This window comes from Camelus bactrianus, chromosome 23, assembly GCF_048773025.1.
Source record: "Camelus bactrianus isolate YW-2024 breed Bactrian camel chromosome 23, ASM4877302v1, whole genome shotgun sequence".
Lineage (NCBI taxonomy): Eukaryota > Metazoa > Chordata > Mammalia > Artiodactyla > Camelidae > Camelus > Camelus bactrianus.
In genome coordinates this window covers 25,792,613-25,810,661 of record NC_133561.1, presented here as the reverse complement: position 1 = coordinate 25,810,661, position 18,049 = coordinate 25,792,613, and the positions used below count along the sequence as shown (strand labels likewise).

Sequence of the window (18,049 nt, the reverse complement as noted above, 5' to 3'; positions counted from 1 at the left end):
TTAATCAGAGAGAACGTTTCATGTGTGCTTGAGAAGAACGTGTATACTGTTGTTGTTGAGTGGAGTATCCCATTGAAATCTGTTAGGTCTAGTTGGTTTATAATGTTCAAGTCTTTTATTTCCTTGTTGATCTTCTGTAGTTCTCTCCATTATTGAAAGTGAGATATTGAAGCCTCCAACTATTATTGAATTGTCTGTTTCTTTCTTCAGTTTTGTCAGTTTTTGCTTCCTGTATTTTGAGGCCCTATTGTTAGCTACATATGTTTATGGTTGTTTTGTCTTCCTCTGGGATATCTCCCTTATTAAAATTCTAACAGTTTCTGTGTGAAAGTTCATTTTGTCTTATATTTTATAGCCTCTGTCTAGCTCTCTTTTGGTTACTGTTTGCATAATACATCTTTTCCATACATTTACTTCTAATCTGTTTCTTTGTATCTAAATTGTCTCTCATCAACAGCATGTAGTTGGATCCTGGGTTTTTTTAAAATCAGTTTTGATAATCTCTGCCTTTTGACTAGAGTGTTTAATCCATTTACACTTAATACAATTACTGATTGATAAGGTAGAAGTTACATCTGCCATTTTGCTATTTTATGTCATATCTTTTTTGTTCCTCTACTCCTCTATTACTGCCTTTTGTATTAAATAGATATTTTCTAGAATACCATTTTAATTCCTCTTTTTCTTTAACTATATGTTTTGGAGTTACTTTCTTAGTAGTTACCCTAGGGTTTACAATTAACATGTTACAGCAGTCTAGTTTGAGAAACAGACTCACAGACATAGTAAACAATCTTATGGTTACCAAGGTGAAGGGGGTAGGAAGGGATAAATTTGGGAGTTTGAGATTTGCAAATGTTAAACACTATATATAAAAATAGATAAACAGATTTCTTCTGTATAGCACAGGGAGCTATATTCAACATCGCAAATTCTCATGCAGTTTAATTCATACCTTTTTAGCTTCGTTAAACACCAATAAATAAGATCTCCCAAATAATTCAACTAGCTGTCGCTTTTTCTTTATTAGCCCTCATAAATGAGTTTTTAAAGGTATAATTATACAGCTACAGATATGCCTTAGTTAAATGGAACAAAAGTTTATATAAAAATATTCTAACAAGTAAGAGAATTATTATCATTACAAAGTATGGTGAAATGGAAATGATTCTGGTCACAGGCCTCAAATCCCAGTTTTGATACTTTTTTACTGATGGAATCTTAGTTAAGCTGCTTAATTTCTCTGCATCCTCTTTTATGAAACTGGGATAAGAGGGTTGTGTAAGAATTGAATGGGATAATGTATGCACAGAACCTCACACAACTTTTTAAACTATCTTGTTTGCTTTCTCCCTTTTTTTCTTAAAAGATACTACTTTTGATATTTCAGAAGAAGTGCTTATTTTTCTTATGGTTACCTTTATGCTAATACCCTTGGTTCCCTCTTTCGTAGCTAGTTTATTGATTCTCTAGAATGAACAATATTGAAATGAATAAGTAGTCTTTTCTTCCCCCACTTCTTTCTTCCCTAGCATCTAGTGTAAAGTAATATCCATTTACTCTCACAATAAATACCTATATGGCAATTTGAGGCTGCTTCTACCACCCTTACACTTTTCTCCTCCTCCTGCAGCTCCATGTTTTTGATAATTATATAATATTTATGTAGTTAGAATATGTAACTGACTTCATACTATTCTGTCACCTTTATGCCCATCATTTGTCATTAGTTCTGCAGGTAATGCATTTTATATTTACCATCAATCCTTATGTCAAAGTTTCTCTGATCATTTCTTGGCTAATTTGAAGCTCACACTTTAGTAGAAGGGTTTATGGGAACATTATTTCCTGAGTTCTTGTGTGTTTCATAGCAGTTTGTCTCTAGCCTTTATGTTTAAAGATCCACTTGATTTGATGATATAAAATCCTTGGCTTCTTTCCTTAATTTTCTGAAGTGCCTTAAATATGTTATTCCATCATCTTCTAATTTCAGTCTGATTTTTTTTCCCCTTTGGTCTTTTGTCTTTCTGCCTGGATGCCCAAAGGATGTTTTCCCTCTAGCGGCCAATTGCTTTTACTGTTCTATACATAAGTGTTGATTTCTCTGGGTCAGTTTTCCCAGTTGAATAGTGTTCTTTCACTATAAAAGCCCAGTTTTATTTCTGAAAAGTTTTCTTCAGTAGTATTTTTTAGTATTTCTTTTGTTCCACCACTTTGTTTTTCTTCTTTGGAAATACCTGCTATTCATGTGTTGGCTCTTCTTTGCTTCTGTCTATATAGTCACACTTCTGATCTCTTTATTTTTCTTATCTCTTTCTTCATTCTATTTTGAATTATTTTTAATTTTTCTTTTTTACTTTCTCTTTTTTCATTTTTCCATTACTCTAGTTGAAAGGCAGACTGACAGAATGTTTAGTTTTCCAGCGTCAGTAGTAGAGACACACAAAATGAAGGGAATGGGTGTTAGGTTAGCCAACCAGTGCCTGCCACAAGCTTGAACCATTGGAAGCAAGAGTGTCCTGAATAAAATAAAAAATGATAGATTTTGTAATGACAGTAGACTGGATAACATCAGCTATTTTCTACATAGTTCCTGGGAGGTAAAGATGAACCCTGCTTTATGTATGGGTGCTCAGCATTACTTCAGATTATATTGTTGATTTTTTATTTTGCCTAAACTTATATTTTTTGGTGGCTATTTTATCTTTATTATAAAAGACACGAGAAATAAATTTATATTCTAAACTATTTGAGACACTTTTGTCTCATTATTCACTCTGTCTAGCACCTATACATTCAAATAAAATGGAAGAGGAATCCTAGGATTAGTGTAAAATTTTCACAGTAAAAATTTAAAAATTTATCAGCACATTAGTGCTTATAGAATTAGAAAATCTGAAGTTGTAAATTATTTTTTAATAGCACTGCACACAGTTCATCTGAAATTTCATGTCATAGTTGGTATAAAATTAGTGATACTATGTTTGATAATCGAAAGGTTTTGAAAACATGAAATTCTCATTAGCTGGTAAGTTACATATTTTTTAATTACATGTAGTTGGATAACCTGAAAAAAATCTGCTCAGTCTTTGAATTTTTAAAAAATTGTTTTGCCATTAAGATTTTTATATGCCTATGGAAATTAACAGTGAAAATTCAGTCTATAAACAATATTCTTTATATTTTTCACTGGTGTGATTTGAAGTTTTACTTCAACATTTTAGATGTTGAGTTGCTTTCAAAATACATTTTTTTTTTAAGTGAGTTTTCTCTCAAGACAAATTCACAGAGACATATAAGAAATATTTATACATCTGTGGTCCCCTGATTTAAAGGCTGTGCTCTGGATATATACATTTATAGTTAAAAATCTTTCTAGAAACTAAAATGTGTTAAATTTGGCAGTCAAATGGTCTGCTAAATACTGAACTAATTGATAAGATTCATTGGTATATTTTAGCTACATCATTATTTAGTCATACTTTTTTTTGGAGTGGAATGTTAAAGCTATTCTGATGAATGAAATTAGAGAGTGAAGCACTGAGAAAATATGCTCCATGAATATTTCTTTACTTGCTAACATATTTTGAATCAATTAACCTGGAATTTTTTTGTTTTGTACCCAAAGTTTATATTTTACATTTAGCTTATCAGATCTTTGATACTAGAAATTAATTTGATAGGATGAAAAATAAACATTAAATTTAGTTAATGAAAGGGGAATAATTACAAGTAATTTCAAAACCTTTCATATTTTTATTTCTTCAAAAAGAAAGGCCATTTCATGGGAGAAGGATATAGTTCAGTGGTAAGTGCATGTTGAGCACGCATGAAGTCCTGGGTTCAAGCCCCAGTACCTCCATTAAAAATAAAACTAAAAAAAAAAAATCAGTAAACCTAATTACCTCCTCCTTCCCCACCAAAAAGAATTTTAAAAAAATTTTTTTAAGAAGACCATTTCAGTACTAAGGAATTGGTCATATCTTTTAATTTACTAAGTATTATATGATGATAATTAGTGTACAACAGTTATAAGTTATTTTTAAATTTTCTTTGCTAAGTATTATTGCTTTATATTTATTAAAGACCAACAAAATAGTAATTATCTGTATACCTACTTTCAGATAATTAGAGATATGGCTGGTTTACTAGCCTTAAATACAGCCAGATTATGTAGTATTTTTATTTTCTTTTATCAATTAGTTTCTTTAAAGAAACTAAAGATGTAATTATGTAGGATACTGAATAGTACATAGACCTTTTTAGGAATAACCTGATCTTAGGGACTAGAGGCTCTTCTTTATGATCTGTATAATTAAAAATTTAGACTGGTGATGTACATGTTTTATAATATACACCTTCACATTCAAATAGCTCTTGGCCAGATGCTACATTTTAAATATTTGCATGTTCTACGAATCAAAAATTATAGGGTTCAAAGACTTTAAAGATCTATGCTAATTTGTGTTGTACTTTCTTCTAAAATTTTTTATGGGTGAAGACCAGAGTTTTATGTTTTTTATTTTAACTACCTTAGGAAAGACACTGTCAGTACTGAGTAGAATGGTAAGATTACCTTCCATTCCTTACACTTTTTAGTTATCGTTCATCTTTTAGGGTATTTTTTTTTTCTTGGTTTAAAAAAGTACAAGGAACAGCCATACATTGAACATATGTGAAGTTTGCCATTTTACTAGAGAAGGAAACCCATTGCTGAAAATATCTATCGTTTCTTGCAGCTCTGTTTCTTTCTTAGGTTATTGGAGCAAATTATTTCTTCACATGGAAGAACATAGAGAACTTTAATACTTAAATACAGTCTCTCAATAACTATGATTTTCATTCAGCAAATATTTATTGAGCATCTGTTATGTTCCAGGCATTCTAAATATTGGGGGTAAAGTATTGAACTAATAAGCAAACTCTCTTACATTCTAGCAGAAAAGAATAAAATAATACTATATCAGAGTGTCATAAATACAAGAAAAAAGTAATACAGGATAAAAACAAGAGAGTGACGGTGACTACTGCTGTTTCTACCTCTGTTTGACATTACTCAACATGTATTTAGATAACCTTTTGTCACCATCTCTTCAGTGGTGCTAAGCTGGTTGCATTGAAAGCAATTTGCTGCTAATCTTGACTGGTCACATAATTAATGTTCACTGTGTCAGGTAAATGATACAGATGAAAACTGTAAGAAATAATATGTCATATCTGTGATAAGCACAAGTTTCAACTGTATATGTGATTTAGAGGATTCATTTTGATTTGGAGCTTAATATATAAGTGCACCAAAAGACATGCTATCACTATTAAAACAAATAAGCCTTTAGGCCAGTATCTCTGATGCAGATCTTAAGTAGTAGAATATATAGACATGAATATAATATATATATAGACATGAGTATAATAATTCATGCCATATTTGACTCAGGTTTAACTTGGCCCCACCTTATCACAGCTTTAAACTTGGGATCCACATAAAGATTCCAAGTCTCTGATTTCATACCCACTAACCTATACCCTACACCATCTTCTTGAGATAAGTTCTACCTTTCTTAATAAAAACCCTCCTCTTTCTTCTTGACTTGTCCAAAATCAAATCGAATGCTGGGCTCAAGTTATATGTCCTCCTTAAAACTTTTCCTATTGATCTTTCACAGTGATATAGCCCTTTTCTAAATGTCTCCTGCACTCAGTTTGTGCCATGTAACTTTTCTGTCTATACCATTTTTAATGTTTATATTTTTGTCTTACCTCCCTAACAAGTGAATGAGCTTTTTGGAGCTTTACAATGGCTATCTGTTCACAATAGTGATTGCTAAAGAAAAACTTGTTTCTTTTACCCTTAACATTTCTGACACCAAATATATAGATTTTCCACACCAATAAACTCTCCAGTTCTCTGTGAACACCAGCTGGGTGTCCTACAATGTATTCATTTCGGACACTAACTACCTGACTTAGCAAGGACCCCATGGCTTAAGGGCTCAGTCCAACAAGACTGCTCCTCATTTTGATGGCACTCATGAGTCTGGGCCTCCCATACTTCTGACTAATTGGCTATAAATCTAGGGTTATTGTGACCCACTCTTCAGGTTCAATAATTTACTATAACAGCTCACAGAACTTAGGGAAACACCTTATTTACTGTTACCAGTTTATTATAAAGGATACAACTCAGGAACAGCCAAATAGAAGAGATGCATAGGGTAAGGTATGGAGAAGGGGCCCATATTTTCCGTGTACCACCCTCCCAGCACCTTGATGTGTTTACGAACCCGGAAGTTCTCCAAACCCCCTTGTTTAGGCTTTTTTTTTTTTTTTTTTTTGATGGTCCATTCGGTGAGCATGATTAATTAAATCATTGGCCACTGGTAATTAAACTCGATTTTCAGCCTCTCTCCTCCTCCTGGTGGATGGAGGGTTGGGGCTAAAAGTTCCAACCCTCTAATCATAGTTGGTTCCTCTGATAATCAGACTTCATCCTCCAGAGTCACCTCATTAGCATAAACTCAGGTATGGTTAGAAGGGGCTTGTTATGAATAACAAAAGATGCTCCTCTCACTTTATCACTCAAGGAATTTCAAAGGTTTAGGAGCTCTGTGCCAATAACCAGGGGTGAAGACCAAATATATATTTCTAATTTTATCACAGTAGCCCAGTATCAGAGATGAAAATAGGCACTGAGCAAGTCGTGCCAGTGAAACTGCATAACAGTCCATGAGAATGTACTAACTCTTCACAGGACTCTTGTGATAATTTTGTATATCTTTTTGCATGTATTACCCCAAAGCAAAATTATCTATGTGATTAGAAAATTATTGATTAGAAATAAAAAATTGATATCAACGTCTTATTTTCTCTTGTTATGTCGTTAACTCATGCTTAACATTAAATGTTAAGTTAGATAATAGACCAGATATACATTACTTTTTGCATAGTTGGGCAAAGATGTATCAAATGAAACAATATTTACTCGGTTCTCAAAACTGTTGTTAACCTTAGCATATTATTGAATTCATAATAGTAAAAATTTGCCATTCTGTACTGAATGATAGAGTCCAGATCTGGTAATGCTTTTTGTATGTTGTGAAGTCTGTAAATTTAGTGTAGCCGTTTTCCCCCAACCCCTGTATTATGGCCTAACTGGCTACCTAAATATTTTTTGAATGACTATTTTTACTTTGGGATCCAATCTTTATTATTTTTAGGGCACCAGCTTGACATGTTATTTAGTAGCTGATAAATTAAGGCACATTTTGGGTTATACTCCTGCCTTTTGTAGTTGTTAGGTTACCATAAAAAAACACCAAACTTTAGTGTTTTTGCCTTTCTTCTGGGAAGACAGATGTAGGTATGATGTACATAAGTTGAACTAAACGTTACTTTTAATTCTGATTTGTGGTTGCAAGTGGACGTTTGCTATTACAATAGTCCCCCCGTTCATGGTTTTGCTTTCCCCAGTTTGTTATCCAGGGTCAACCATAGTTCAAAAATACTAAGTGGAAAATTACGGAAATAAACAATTCGTTAGCTTTAAATTGCTTGCCATTCTGAGTAGCATGTTGAAATCTCTCACTGTCCTGCCCAAGATGTGAATTATCCCTTTGTTCAGCGTAACCCACCCATTAGTCACTTAGTAGCTGTCTCTGTTATGTCAAATCGACTGTCATGTCACAGTGCTTGCATTCAAGTAACCCTTATTTTACTGAATAACAGTCCCAAAGTGCAAAAGTAGTGATGCTGGCAATTTAGATACACCACAGAAAAACTGTAAAATGCTTCCTTTAAGTGAAAAGGTGAAAATTCTCAACAAGGAAAGAAAAAAATCATATGTTGAGATTCTAAGATCTATGGTAAGAATGAATCTTCTATCAGTGAAATTGTGAAGAAGGAGAAAAAACCATGCTAGTTATGCTGCCACCCTTCAGACTGCAAAAGTTATGCTACGGTGCGTGATTAGTTAAGATGGAAAAGGCATTAAATTTGTGGATTTAAGACATGAACAGAAAACAGGGTCCGGTGCCATCTGAGGTTTCAGGCATCCAGTGGGGGTCTTAGAACTTATCCCCCATGGCTAAGGGGGGACTATTGTATTTTTAAGATGCTTGGCACTTTTTAGGAGAAGGCTTGTTATGACTTCTAGTTTATTCACTGTGGTGCATAGACATTCCTTCCTGAGCCCTGTATGATTTGGTTTCTAATTTCCCAAGTGTGGGTAAGGTATTCTGATTTTGATTTAATTCTTTCCCACTGTAGTTTTATAGAAATACTTGATTTTTTCTCTTTTTTAATTGGCTTTTATACACTGCCCCTTAACAATGCAATTTGCTTTTATCTGGAGGTTTCTGATCCTGCATTTAAGGAACTCTGGAGATTAAGTTGAGGTAGGTCAGTAGTCCACTGGAGAAAGAACATGTTCTCAGGGACTATAGAGTGCAAAATAGTCTTCTAAATTAAATATTTTATAAGTATTGTCCTTTGTTTTCTGGCTCCTGTAAATTAACATTTTCAATGAGTGATTCAGAGCGATAAATAAATCCCAGAATTTACCATCTTAGGAGACCAAATTGTGAATATGTATTTAGTTTTCAAAAAACTGTTACTTACCACATTTTATAATGAGATCTGAAATCTCCTTACTAAGTTGGTAAGGGAGGTATGTTTTTGGTATGAAGTGATGACTTAGGGTGAAATTATATAGGCATCATCTTAGCTTTTATTTTGCTTTCTTTTATAGTTGGTTTATGAATTCTTCTTAAGATTTTTAGAGAGTCCTGACTTCCAGCCAAGCATTGCAAAAAGATACATTGATCAGAAATTTGTACAACAGGTAAGGAATCCTTATGTCTTAAATTTTCTTATATTCATCTTAGCAATGATTTATTAGCTTGTGATTAAAATAGGGTAGTCTTTCAAAACTTTAATGATTTCAGTTTAACAGCATTCAGTATTCTTGCCAGACAATGACAATAAAAATGAAGTAGCTTTGAGAATATGAGTATTTTTTAATCAATGGTGAGCTTGTGTTAAAGTCAATCAAATTATTCTATCCAATCCTAAATTCTCATAGTTATTTTATAAAGACTGGAAAGGCAAGCCTTTCAGAAATATCTAACGGAGAAAATTGGATTTAACCATGCAATCTAAGGGCAAACCTTTTCCAAAATGTTTAAGTCTTTGAACTTGACATATGGTAAAAGCATTATGACTTTGAAATGACAGGGGAAAAACAGAAATGGAATCATTGTGAGAAGTTTGAGCTTTATGCCCCTTTCCTGTCATCAGGTATCACTTACGTTCCCCATCCCCTCCCCCCACCGCTTCCACCTCAGGCATTCTAGCCACCTAATTCCTAAACCACAGATAAAATGGGATCTTTATGAAGAAAAGGAGCTAGGATTAAACATATGTAATACCTTCTTCTTATAAATTGGTTATTAGCTATTTTTTGAACCAAGTCTCAAAATTAATTTCTCAGAATATTTTTTTTTTTTAATTTTCAAAATCTTTCAACAGTTAAAAGATCTCTTTTTAACTATGTGGAATTTGCTAGTCCTCGACAGAATTGTGAAGTAGGTCAAACCTTTCTGGATCCATTTTCTCTTCTAAAATACTTAGGTCTCATTAGGAATTTGATACTCTCCTCTGCTAGAGATACTAGCACTTTAAAGAAAGGTAGAAGATGAATGGAAGGGTAGTAAATGTTGAGACCAAGATTAAAGATCATTACAAGGAACTTTGCTACCCTCTTCCCACCATTGTGTGTCCCCTATGATAAAGATTATACAAACATAGAAAAATTATGAGTTCCACATGTTTGGAGTTCATTTTTAGTCATTTGTTCTAAGTACCCTTGATTTCATACAAAGTATTCTGACTAGTTGCTGTGAAGTATTGATAAATGAAGACCATTGTTAAGAATATGTCCTTCAACCATTCAAGTAGCTTCTCATAAACTATGAAGTATTAGGTGTGTGTTAAAAATAAAATGTTAATTTCATTTCAGTCACAAGTAAAAGTCAGTCAGATTAAATGGAGGAATGTTATTTTGGTAACTGCAAATGAATGCTTATTTATTTCCTTCTGTTGCTCTTGTGTACCACAAAAGGAACACAGTACATTAAGGAACTCCAGTAATGCCGTATTAAATTGTATTTAAGATAATACCAGGTTGAATGGAACAGTTGCCTTAGTGCTTCCTCACTCTGGACCTTGAAGTATTTTGGCTGCTGGATTGTTCAGTGGGTTTGAGGGGAAGCAAGAAGAAAACTGGTAGGGTGGGACCCATTTTCTACCTTCTATTCTAAATGTCTGAATTATCTGAGAAGCCAAGACCCAGTAGTTTGTTTCTAGCAGTTTATATCACTGTGCTTTCACAGATGACTTCTCTAAGGTATTCTTAGTGTGTTGCTTCAATAAATAGTACTATGGGAATTCTCAGCTTTTGTATTTTGAAATTATTTGATTAGGTGGTAAGTTTTAAGACTTAGAAGCACAGGAGAAAAATCTAAAGTATAAATTAGAGCATTCATTATTTCGCGAGAAGAAAACAAAGGTGTAATTCAAGGTTGTGTTCAAGTCACAGGATTTCAGAAGAAGAAAGCTATTATTGAGTGCTTTTTATGTACCAGGCACCATTCTATTTTTATGCTTTTATATAAAGAGCTCAACCATGTCCACATTCACACAGCTAGAAGATGGCACAATCAGGATTTGATTTTATATAAGTAATCTATTTGATTATATAAATAATTATATAAAATAGATTGTCCTATTTAGATTATAATTCAAAATAGATTTATTTAAGTAGATTTGACAATTAGCTAATAACTATCTAATATTTTCCCCCTGAGGATCAACTTGTATTAAATTATATGTGTTCATGAATTAGATACAACGACCTTAACAATTAAAGGTCTCTTTTATTAATTTGAAAGCATTTCTTCCAAGTAAACTCAACATTGGAAACTTGGATTAGAGTAAATGAGTAGTTTAGCTATTTTAATTAGAATAATTTGAAGTGAACTAATTAGGTATAGTAACATAAATCTCATAGTCTGGATATTTTTTGCTGGAGCCTCATGCAGTACTTTAATAACCTAGCAAGAAGACACTTTAGGGTTATATAAATGTAACTAAAATCCCCACTACTCTCAAAAAATACCCACTCTAGTGGAAGAGATAACACATGTAAACAATTCATATAATTGAAAACAGAATGGAAAAAGAACTTAAGGTTCAGAGCTTGCCATCATGACAGTGATTATAAATCCCAAAGTACAGAACAGAAAATTCCTTGACAACTTCCTAGGTAGTTATATTCTGTAGAGAGAGATTATTTTATATTTTTTCCTAAGAAAATCCAGTGTTTCATTTAAAATATAGTAATACTTTTTTTTTGACAGTAGGAATTCAGTTTCTTTACCATTTTAAAATGGAAGTTTGAGCTTTTGACTTTAAATTTTTCAAAGATCTCTTTATTCTGCCTTTGCTGAAGAATTGTGTAGAGGTGTAGGGAAATGCTGATTTGGCCAGTTTGAACTGGTTTAAAATTTTTCAACCATTTCCTAAGCTGACTTTAAGTAAAGATCTGTAGTCTCATCTTTTATTTCAATGTTATTTCATGAATGATTTTTACTCTGTTATCATGTATATACCAATATTTTGTCTACTAACTATTAGTTTTTGAGTTGTTGGCTTGCTGACTGTTGAATTTTTTTAGTGTAATATCACAAAAAAAGAAGCCTTGGTTTGTATAAATTTTTCTGAAGGGGGAGGGTAGGGCTAAGTGGTAGAGCACACACTTAGCATGCACAAGGTCCTGGGTTCAAACTCCAGTACCTCAATTTAAAAAAAAAAAAAAGGATGTATAAACTTTTCTAGTAAACTAGAAATACGCATTTGTGCATGTATTTTTTTTAAACTTCATATAACAATTTGCAGTCTACAAGCTTAAGTTTTGTATGTAGTTTTGACTTACTATCAGAAAGCATCAAAAATCTCTCATATTTCAACACTTTAAAATTATGAGCCATGTTTAGTAGTCAAGAGTAGGACAGAATTTTAAAATGAGTGGTAAGACAAAAAAAACCCCACTTTTGGAAGTGTTTACATTATTTATATTGTGTCATTTTTCAAAATGAAATAAAAGAAATACTCCCTAAGTTTTCCTTTAGCTTCATTATTTAGCAAGAATAAAACCAATCTGATAAGAAAGAATCTTTCAAAAATGTTTAAAGATTTTGTGGGTTATCTTAAAACCAAAATTAGAATAGAGTGAAGTTTTAGCTCGATTATTTTTAAAAAGTAATTTCTCAGATTTTTTTTAAAGCTCCTGGAGCTTTTTGATAGTGAAGATCCCAGAGAACGTGACTTCCTGAAGACTGTTCTGCATCGAATTTATGGGAAATTTCTTGGATTAAGAGCATTCATCAGAAAACAAATTAACAACATTTTCCTCAGGTAAATTAGTTGTATATTCATATATAGCACTTCTTTTCCCCTCCGTATTTTCTTTTTATTCCAGTTCCTTTAGGTTAATTTTTCCGAAACCTGAAAACTTAACTGATAGTATTTGAATCATTTTTAGCCTGTTCTGTGGGTATCATTTGATTGCATCTAACTTTATAGAAACTAGTAACCTCTTCATCTAAGTCGATAAAAGTAATGAAGACAGTTTTTAATACATAATACCAATGTTATTCATGTTTAAAATTTATTGAGGGGAGAATTTATCTAGTTATCTACTTGAGCATTTGTTTAAAAAATTATGTATAAATACTATTTAAATCAGTAGTTCTTGGAAGCACTTTCATTTGATTTTCTGACAAAGTGAATTAAATTTACATGAGGCCTATCTTTTGACTACTTTATAGATGATAATCTATTAAGTAGTTGCTTCAGATAGGGAATTTCACTTTAATCATTTCAGGTTTGGTTTGCTTTTAATTGAAGATCTGGCAAAATTAGGCTAGTGTTTTCACATTGTAACAGTCAGAGATGAGTAAGTAACAGCTGCTTCCTCTAGAGAGAGCATCTTTCTCCAGTTCTGTCATTCTCTCCTGAGTCCTCTTCCATCATTTGTGGTATCGTCCCTGCCTGTCCTGTAGTCATTTGAGTTTATGACTCTCTGCTTTGAAGGCAAACCCTAATCCCAGAAAGCCAGGCAGTCTATGTAGTTTAGGCTTAGAGAAATTCTGAATAAAAGTGGCTTAATTACATATGAGTCCTTTTCTCTTGGAGTTTTCTATGAGTAGAGGTTTCCTATTTTGAAAAGAATTTTTGAGAAAACACATCTCATAAATTTTAAAGTAAAATTAAAATATTTCAGGTGAAATTATATTGTTATCTTAATATTTAGCAAAAGTATATGTAGTTTAATAGGAAATAGACCTTTTTTTTTAATAAAATTGCTAAGAAGTAACTGATTTGGGGCAAAATAGCCTACAAAGACTTTCCTAAAATGTGTTTGTACATTTCTTATACTTTGATTTCTTTATACCTTCCTGCCTCTTTCTCAGTTTAGTTTTCTCATGTTTGATTTTTCATTACATCTATCTTTATTTTAAATTCAGGTTTATATATGAAACAGAACATTTCAATGGTGTTGCTGAACTCCTTGAAATATTAGGAAGGTAGGTCAGTTTTTTGTTCTTTTAGAAAAGTACCTGCATTTTTACATCTTAAAATATTAGCTGGGATTAGAGAAATTATTTCATATTTTAGAGTTTAAAATAGAGTATAAGACATAGTTTCTCAAAGGAATTCTTACTATAGCTTTTTAGGGGGTCAGCTTATATTAAATACTGCCATGCAAGACATCTGTTTCAGAGTAGGCTTCCTGCTTTTGAATCTGTGGCATGTTTTATGCCTGATCTTGCCAGATTGCCTCAGAAATTTATAGGATCTGATTGGAAAGAGATGAAATAAGCCATAGTGAATCTTTGATGAAATTACAAGAATTCTTGTTCAGATGTTGATAGATCATTTTAATCCCTCTGTTCTTTTATTTTAGTTTATATGAACATTTTGCCTTCCTTATTCACCACATAGCAGTATTAACTTGAGAGTTCAGACCCTCTGTTGATTTAGAGAATGGTTTTAGTTTCCTTTGTTAATATTTAGAGAATGATTATGGTGAGAACTACTTAATATCAGATCTTTCAATAAAGTAAGAGAAACTACCCATTTACTACAGAAAATACTGAAAATTATAACATTGTGATACTGACTCTCCCATGCTTTAGAGAAGAAAAAGGCAACAATGCATAAATAAATGAATGATAGGCTATACAGAAAACACAAAATTGGTTACTGGGACATTATTAACTTGGTAGTCCTAGTTCTCTTTTGGGAATCATTTAACGACTTAGAGGAACAGACTTCATAGTGATAGTTTGTCTAAAGTAGTTTGCAGATGAGTAAATCACTCAACACCGGGACTGAAGTAATGCAGTTCCTTATGTACTCGTGGATATAATAACTTTTAGAAGTAGTAACTACTTAACTTTTCCCCTGCCTTTTTTTCCCTCCAGTATTATCAATGGCTTTGCATTGCCACTGAAAGCAGAACATAAACAGTTTCTAATGAAGGTTCTTATTCCTATGCATACTGCGAAAGGATTGGCTTTGTTTCATGCTCAGGTAAGTTTCAGAAACATTTCAAGTGAAATGAATGTTGTTTCAAAGACTTATATAAAGGCAGAGAAATTGAGAAATATTGAGGTGGCAATTTTAAGTATAATTAAGCAGTTTGCTTTGTAAGTTGCCCAAAGCAAATTTTTATTATAATTTTAAAACATTATGATATTTAGTATTCTTTAATAAGCTCAATGCACTTAAAGTACAGATAATAAGATAATATCAAGTTCTCTTCTAGTCCAGGCCCTGACCTAATTAGCTATGTGAATTTAAATAAATCCCACATATTTACAGAATGTTCCATCTAGCCACATAACCTAGTTAGAGAATGGTTTTAGTTTCCTCTATTAATACTCAGAGAATAGTATCATATCAGTATAGACATACATGTTAGAAACATGCTGAAAAATGAAAATTAGCTCTAGTCTTATTTCAGTTAACTTTATCTATTTATGTATGTATTTAGTGGGCTATAGTTACATTTCTGATTTGTAGAGATTTGCAGGACAGACAGTTGCTTTTAATTCCCCAAAGAAATGGTTTGCCACCTAAATGATATAAAAAGACTGATATGCCCAGCTACGTTTTAATATTTCAGTTAACTTTATATTCAGAAGATATTACTGAAAAATGAACATCATCTTTGTTGAAGTAGACATAACACAATTATGAGTATATTCATTTTTATATATTATGATAAACTAAAGTTTGTCAAAATGAGGTAGTTTTGTTAGCTAAATATAAAAATCCTGTATTACTAAATGTTGTTTCACTCCATAATATTTATAAACTGTTCCTTACATTTCAGCTAGCCTACTGTGTTGTACAGTTCCTGGAGAAAGATACAACACTAACAGAACCAGTAAGTGTTCTACTTATGTTTTTGGTCTACATTGTAGCATTTCATTGTAGCTTTCTTTATACCCTTATAGAGTTATCAAACATAGTAGTAATATACTTTAAATTAAAATCATTTAGAAGAAGGAAAGTGAGGTTAATCTAGTCACAGAACTGGGTTGCAGGGGAGTTCTCATGAGTTATGTGTCTTGAATAATTTAAATATAGATTAATAACATAATAGTTAAGATGTGTGATGACAGGGTCAAATGACTACAGTGAAATTTATTATTTACATAGTATCTTCACTGATAGTCTTTTTAATCTTCATTCACCTTTTAAAATTAAAACATACTGTAAGAGTTCCAAGACTATTCCCTTGAGTTTTGTTTTAGAAACAGGATTTTACCTCTTCTTAATGATAAACCACATGATAGGGATTGAAAACATTTCCTTCCTTCAGTGATTAAGATAAAATCTTAGAATAAGGTTATTTACTTAATCAGCATAGCAATTCAGTCTTTGAATTCTACTGCTTACTATTTGTCTATAATAATGCAAATTTAGGAGAAAATTAAAATGTTATCATGGAAATTGAAGATTTAAGAAAAACAAAAGATAAAGTTAGGGAAACACAGAAAAGGATGAAAGTGTAGAAAAAAACATTTTTAACCTTGGTGAAACAACTATTTTGAGAGAGTGTTTTCTAGGTATCCTAAATCTACATATTTTAAGAGTTCTTGAAGGATAGCAGAAGTTTTAAAGGATTTAAATTATAAGATTTTCTTTATATTAGAACTTTCTGAGGCTAGGAGGTACTTCTAAAAAGTATGTACTTAGTATTCTCCCTTTGATTGAGCTTTGTGTGAAGGAACAAAAGATATTTTCCACTCCCTGATATTTGGAGTTTTAGACTTTTTAGACTTGCAGTTCTTTTTGAAAAAAGCTAAAACCAGTTTTTAAAGACAAATCAGGAGAATTAGAAGCCCAGTATTTACATGAAGCCATATAAACCTCTAAAATGGATTAAGACCTAATATAAATCCATGATAACGCTCATTAGGATTGAGACCAAAAAAACCCATAACACAGTAAGTCATGGTTCATGCTTGGTGAACAGTAAACAGATATAATTTATACACAGTTAACATGGAGTGGACAGGGGAGATAGGTGATTCCTTTTTAAAGAATAAAAGGTTAGGGAGAGGGATGTGGGCCAGACATATGACTTAGGTGAGTCAGGTTAATGGAAGTAGGAGCAGAGTGAGTAGGTAAAGTGTCCAAGGTGACAAAGGAAAATATTTTTGTATTCGTAAAGATCTGTAGATACAGAGATCTTGCAATTTCTACTGTAGGCCATTCTAGCACCAAAATTATGACCATATTACTTGGGTTTGAGCCCTAATACTCATTTTCTAGAAGCCTAGCATCCATAACAAAGCTTCCTACAAATTATAAGTAAGTCAATTTATTACATTCTTCATGTTCCTAAATCTTTTACTGAAATTTTTATTTTCCAAAATGGAAATGACTTGTTACTTCAGTTTATGAAAGTAATGTGTTTAATATGGTTCACACAAGACAAAATCATAAAGCACAATGTGAAGGAAATTCCTTGAAATTTGGTCCCTTAGAGATAATTATATAGGTTGGTGAATGTATTTATAGAAATCTTTCTATATGTATATTTATGTGTAGGTTAAGCAGCCGGACAGTGCTGACCAGGTTTTTTTCACCTCTCAGTATAATGTAGGTATCTTTCCATATTAATCTGCTTCATTTTTTCCACTGGTAGCATCAAATTCCATTACATGGATTGCCATATTTAATCAGTCCTCAGTTGATGGACACTTGAGTTATTCGAGTTTTCATTGTTATAAACATGTTGCTGGGTGTGGGGATGTTTTAGGGTGTTGGAATTATTCTGTGTCCTGTCGTGTGGTTACAAAAAATACGTATGTGTGTATAAAAAACCCTCAGAATTGTATACTAAAAAAAAGAAGAAAGAAGTTTACTGTATTAAAATGTTTTAAAAACCAAATTATTGAAATTAAAACCATGCTGCTGAGTCAAAGACTACATGGAAATTTTAACATATTCCAAGTTGCCTTTGAAAAAGTTTGAACAGTTGGGAGGGTGTAGCTCAGTGGTACAGTATGTGCTTAGCGTGCATGAGGTCCTAGGTTCAATCCCCAGTACCTCCATTTGAGTGAATGAATGAATGAATAAAGCTAATTACCCCCCCCCAAAAAAGTCATTAAAATTTTTTAAAATTTGAACACAAGGGTCTATTTTCCCTTATTAGCCAGTGCTGAATACTGTGTTAAAATTTTGCTAGTCTAATAGGTATGAAATATTATTTTAACTGGCTTTTTAAAAATTATTACAGCCATCCTTTTATATGGTTATTGGTCATTTATATTTCTGTGCTTCCTTTTAAGCCTTTCCCTATTATATTTTGCAAACATTTTTTATCCATTTGGAGTGTTTCTTTTAATTTTGAGTATACTGTTTTGAATCTTTTCTTTTAAAGCACTAAAAAAAATTTTTTGTGTGATGGAAC

The 18,049-nt window shown here is 32.2% G+C and overlaps 1 protein-coding gene across 1 annotated transcript in view; it reads left to right on the top strand.

Annotated features, from left to right (window-relative positions):
- PPP2R5A (protein phosphatase 2 regulatory subunit B'alpha) overlaps positions 1–18,049 on the top strand; it is a 59,532-nt gene that overhangs the window by 34,442 nt on the left and 7,041 nt on the right. Inside the window, exons 4-8 of the mRNA XM_010949484.3 lie at positions 8,747–8,839; positions 12,341–12,471; positions 13,584–13,643; positions 14,544–14,652; positions 15,458–15,511. Of these exons, the coding sequence (XP_010947786.1) occupies positions 8,747–8,839; positions 12,341–12,471; positions 13,584–13,643; positions 14,544–14,652; positions 15,458–15,511 (447 nt within the window). The remainder of the gene's footprint in view (positions 1–8,746; positions 8,840–12,340; positions 12,472–13,583; positions 13,644–14,543; positions 14,653–15,457; positions 15,512–18,049) is intronic.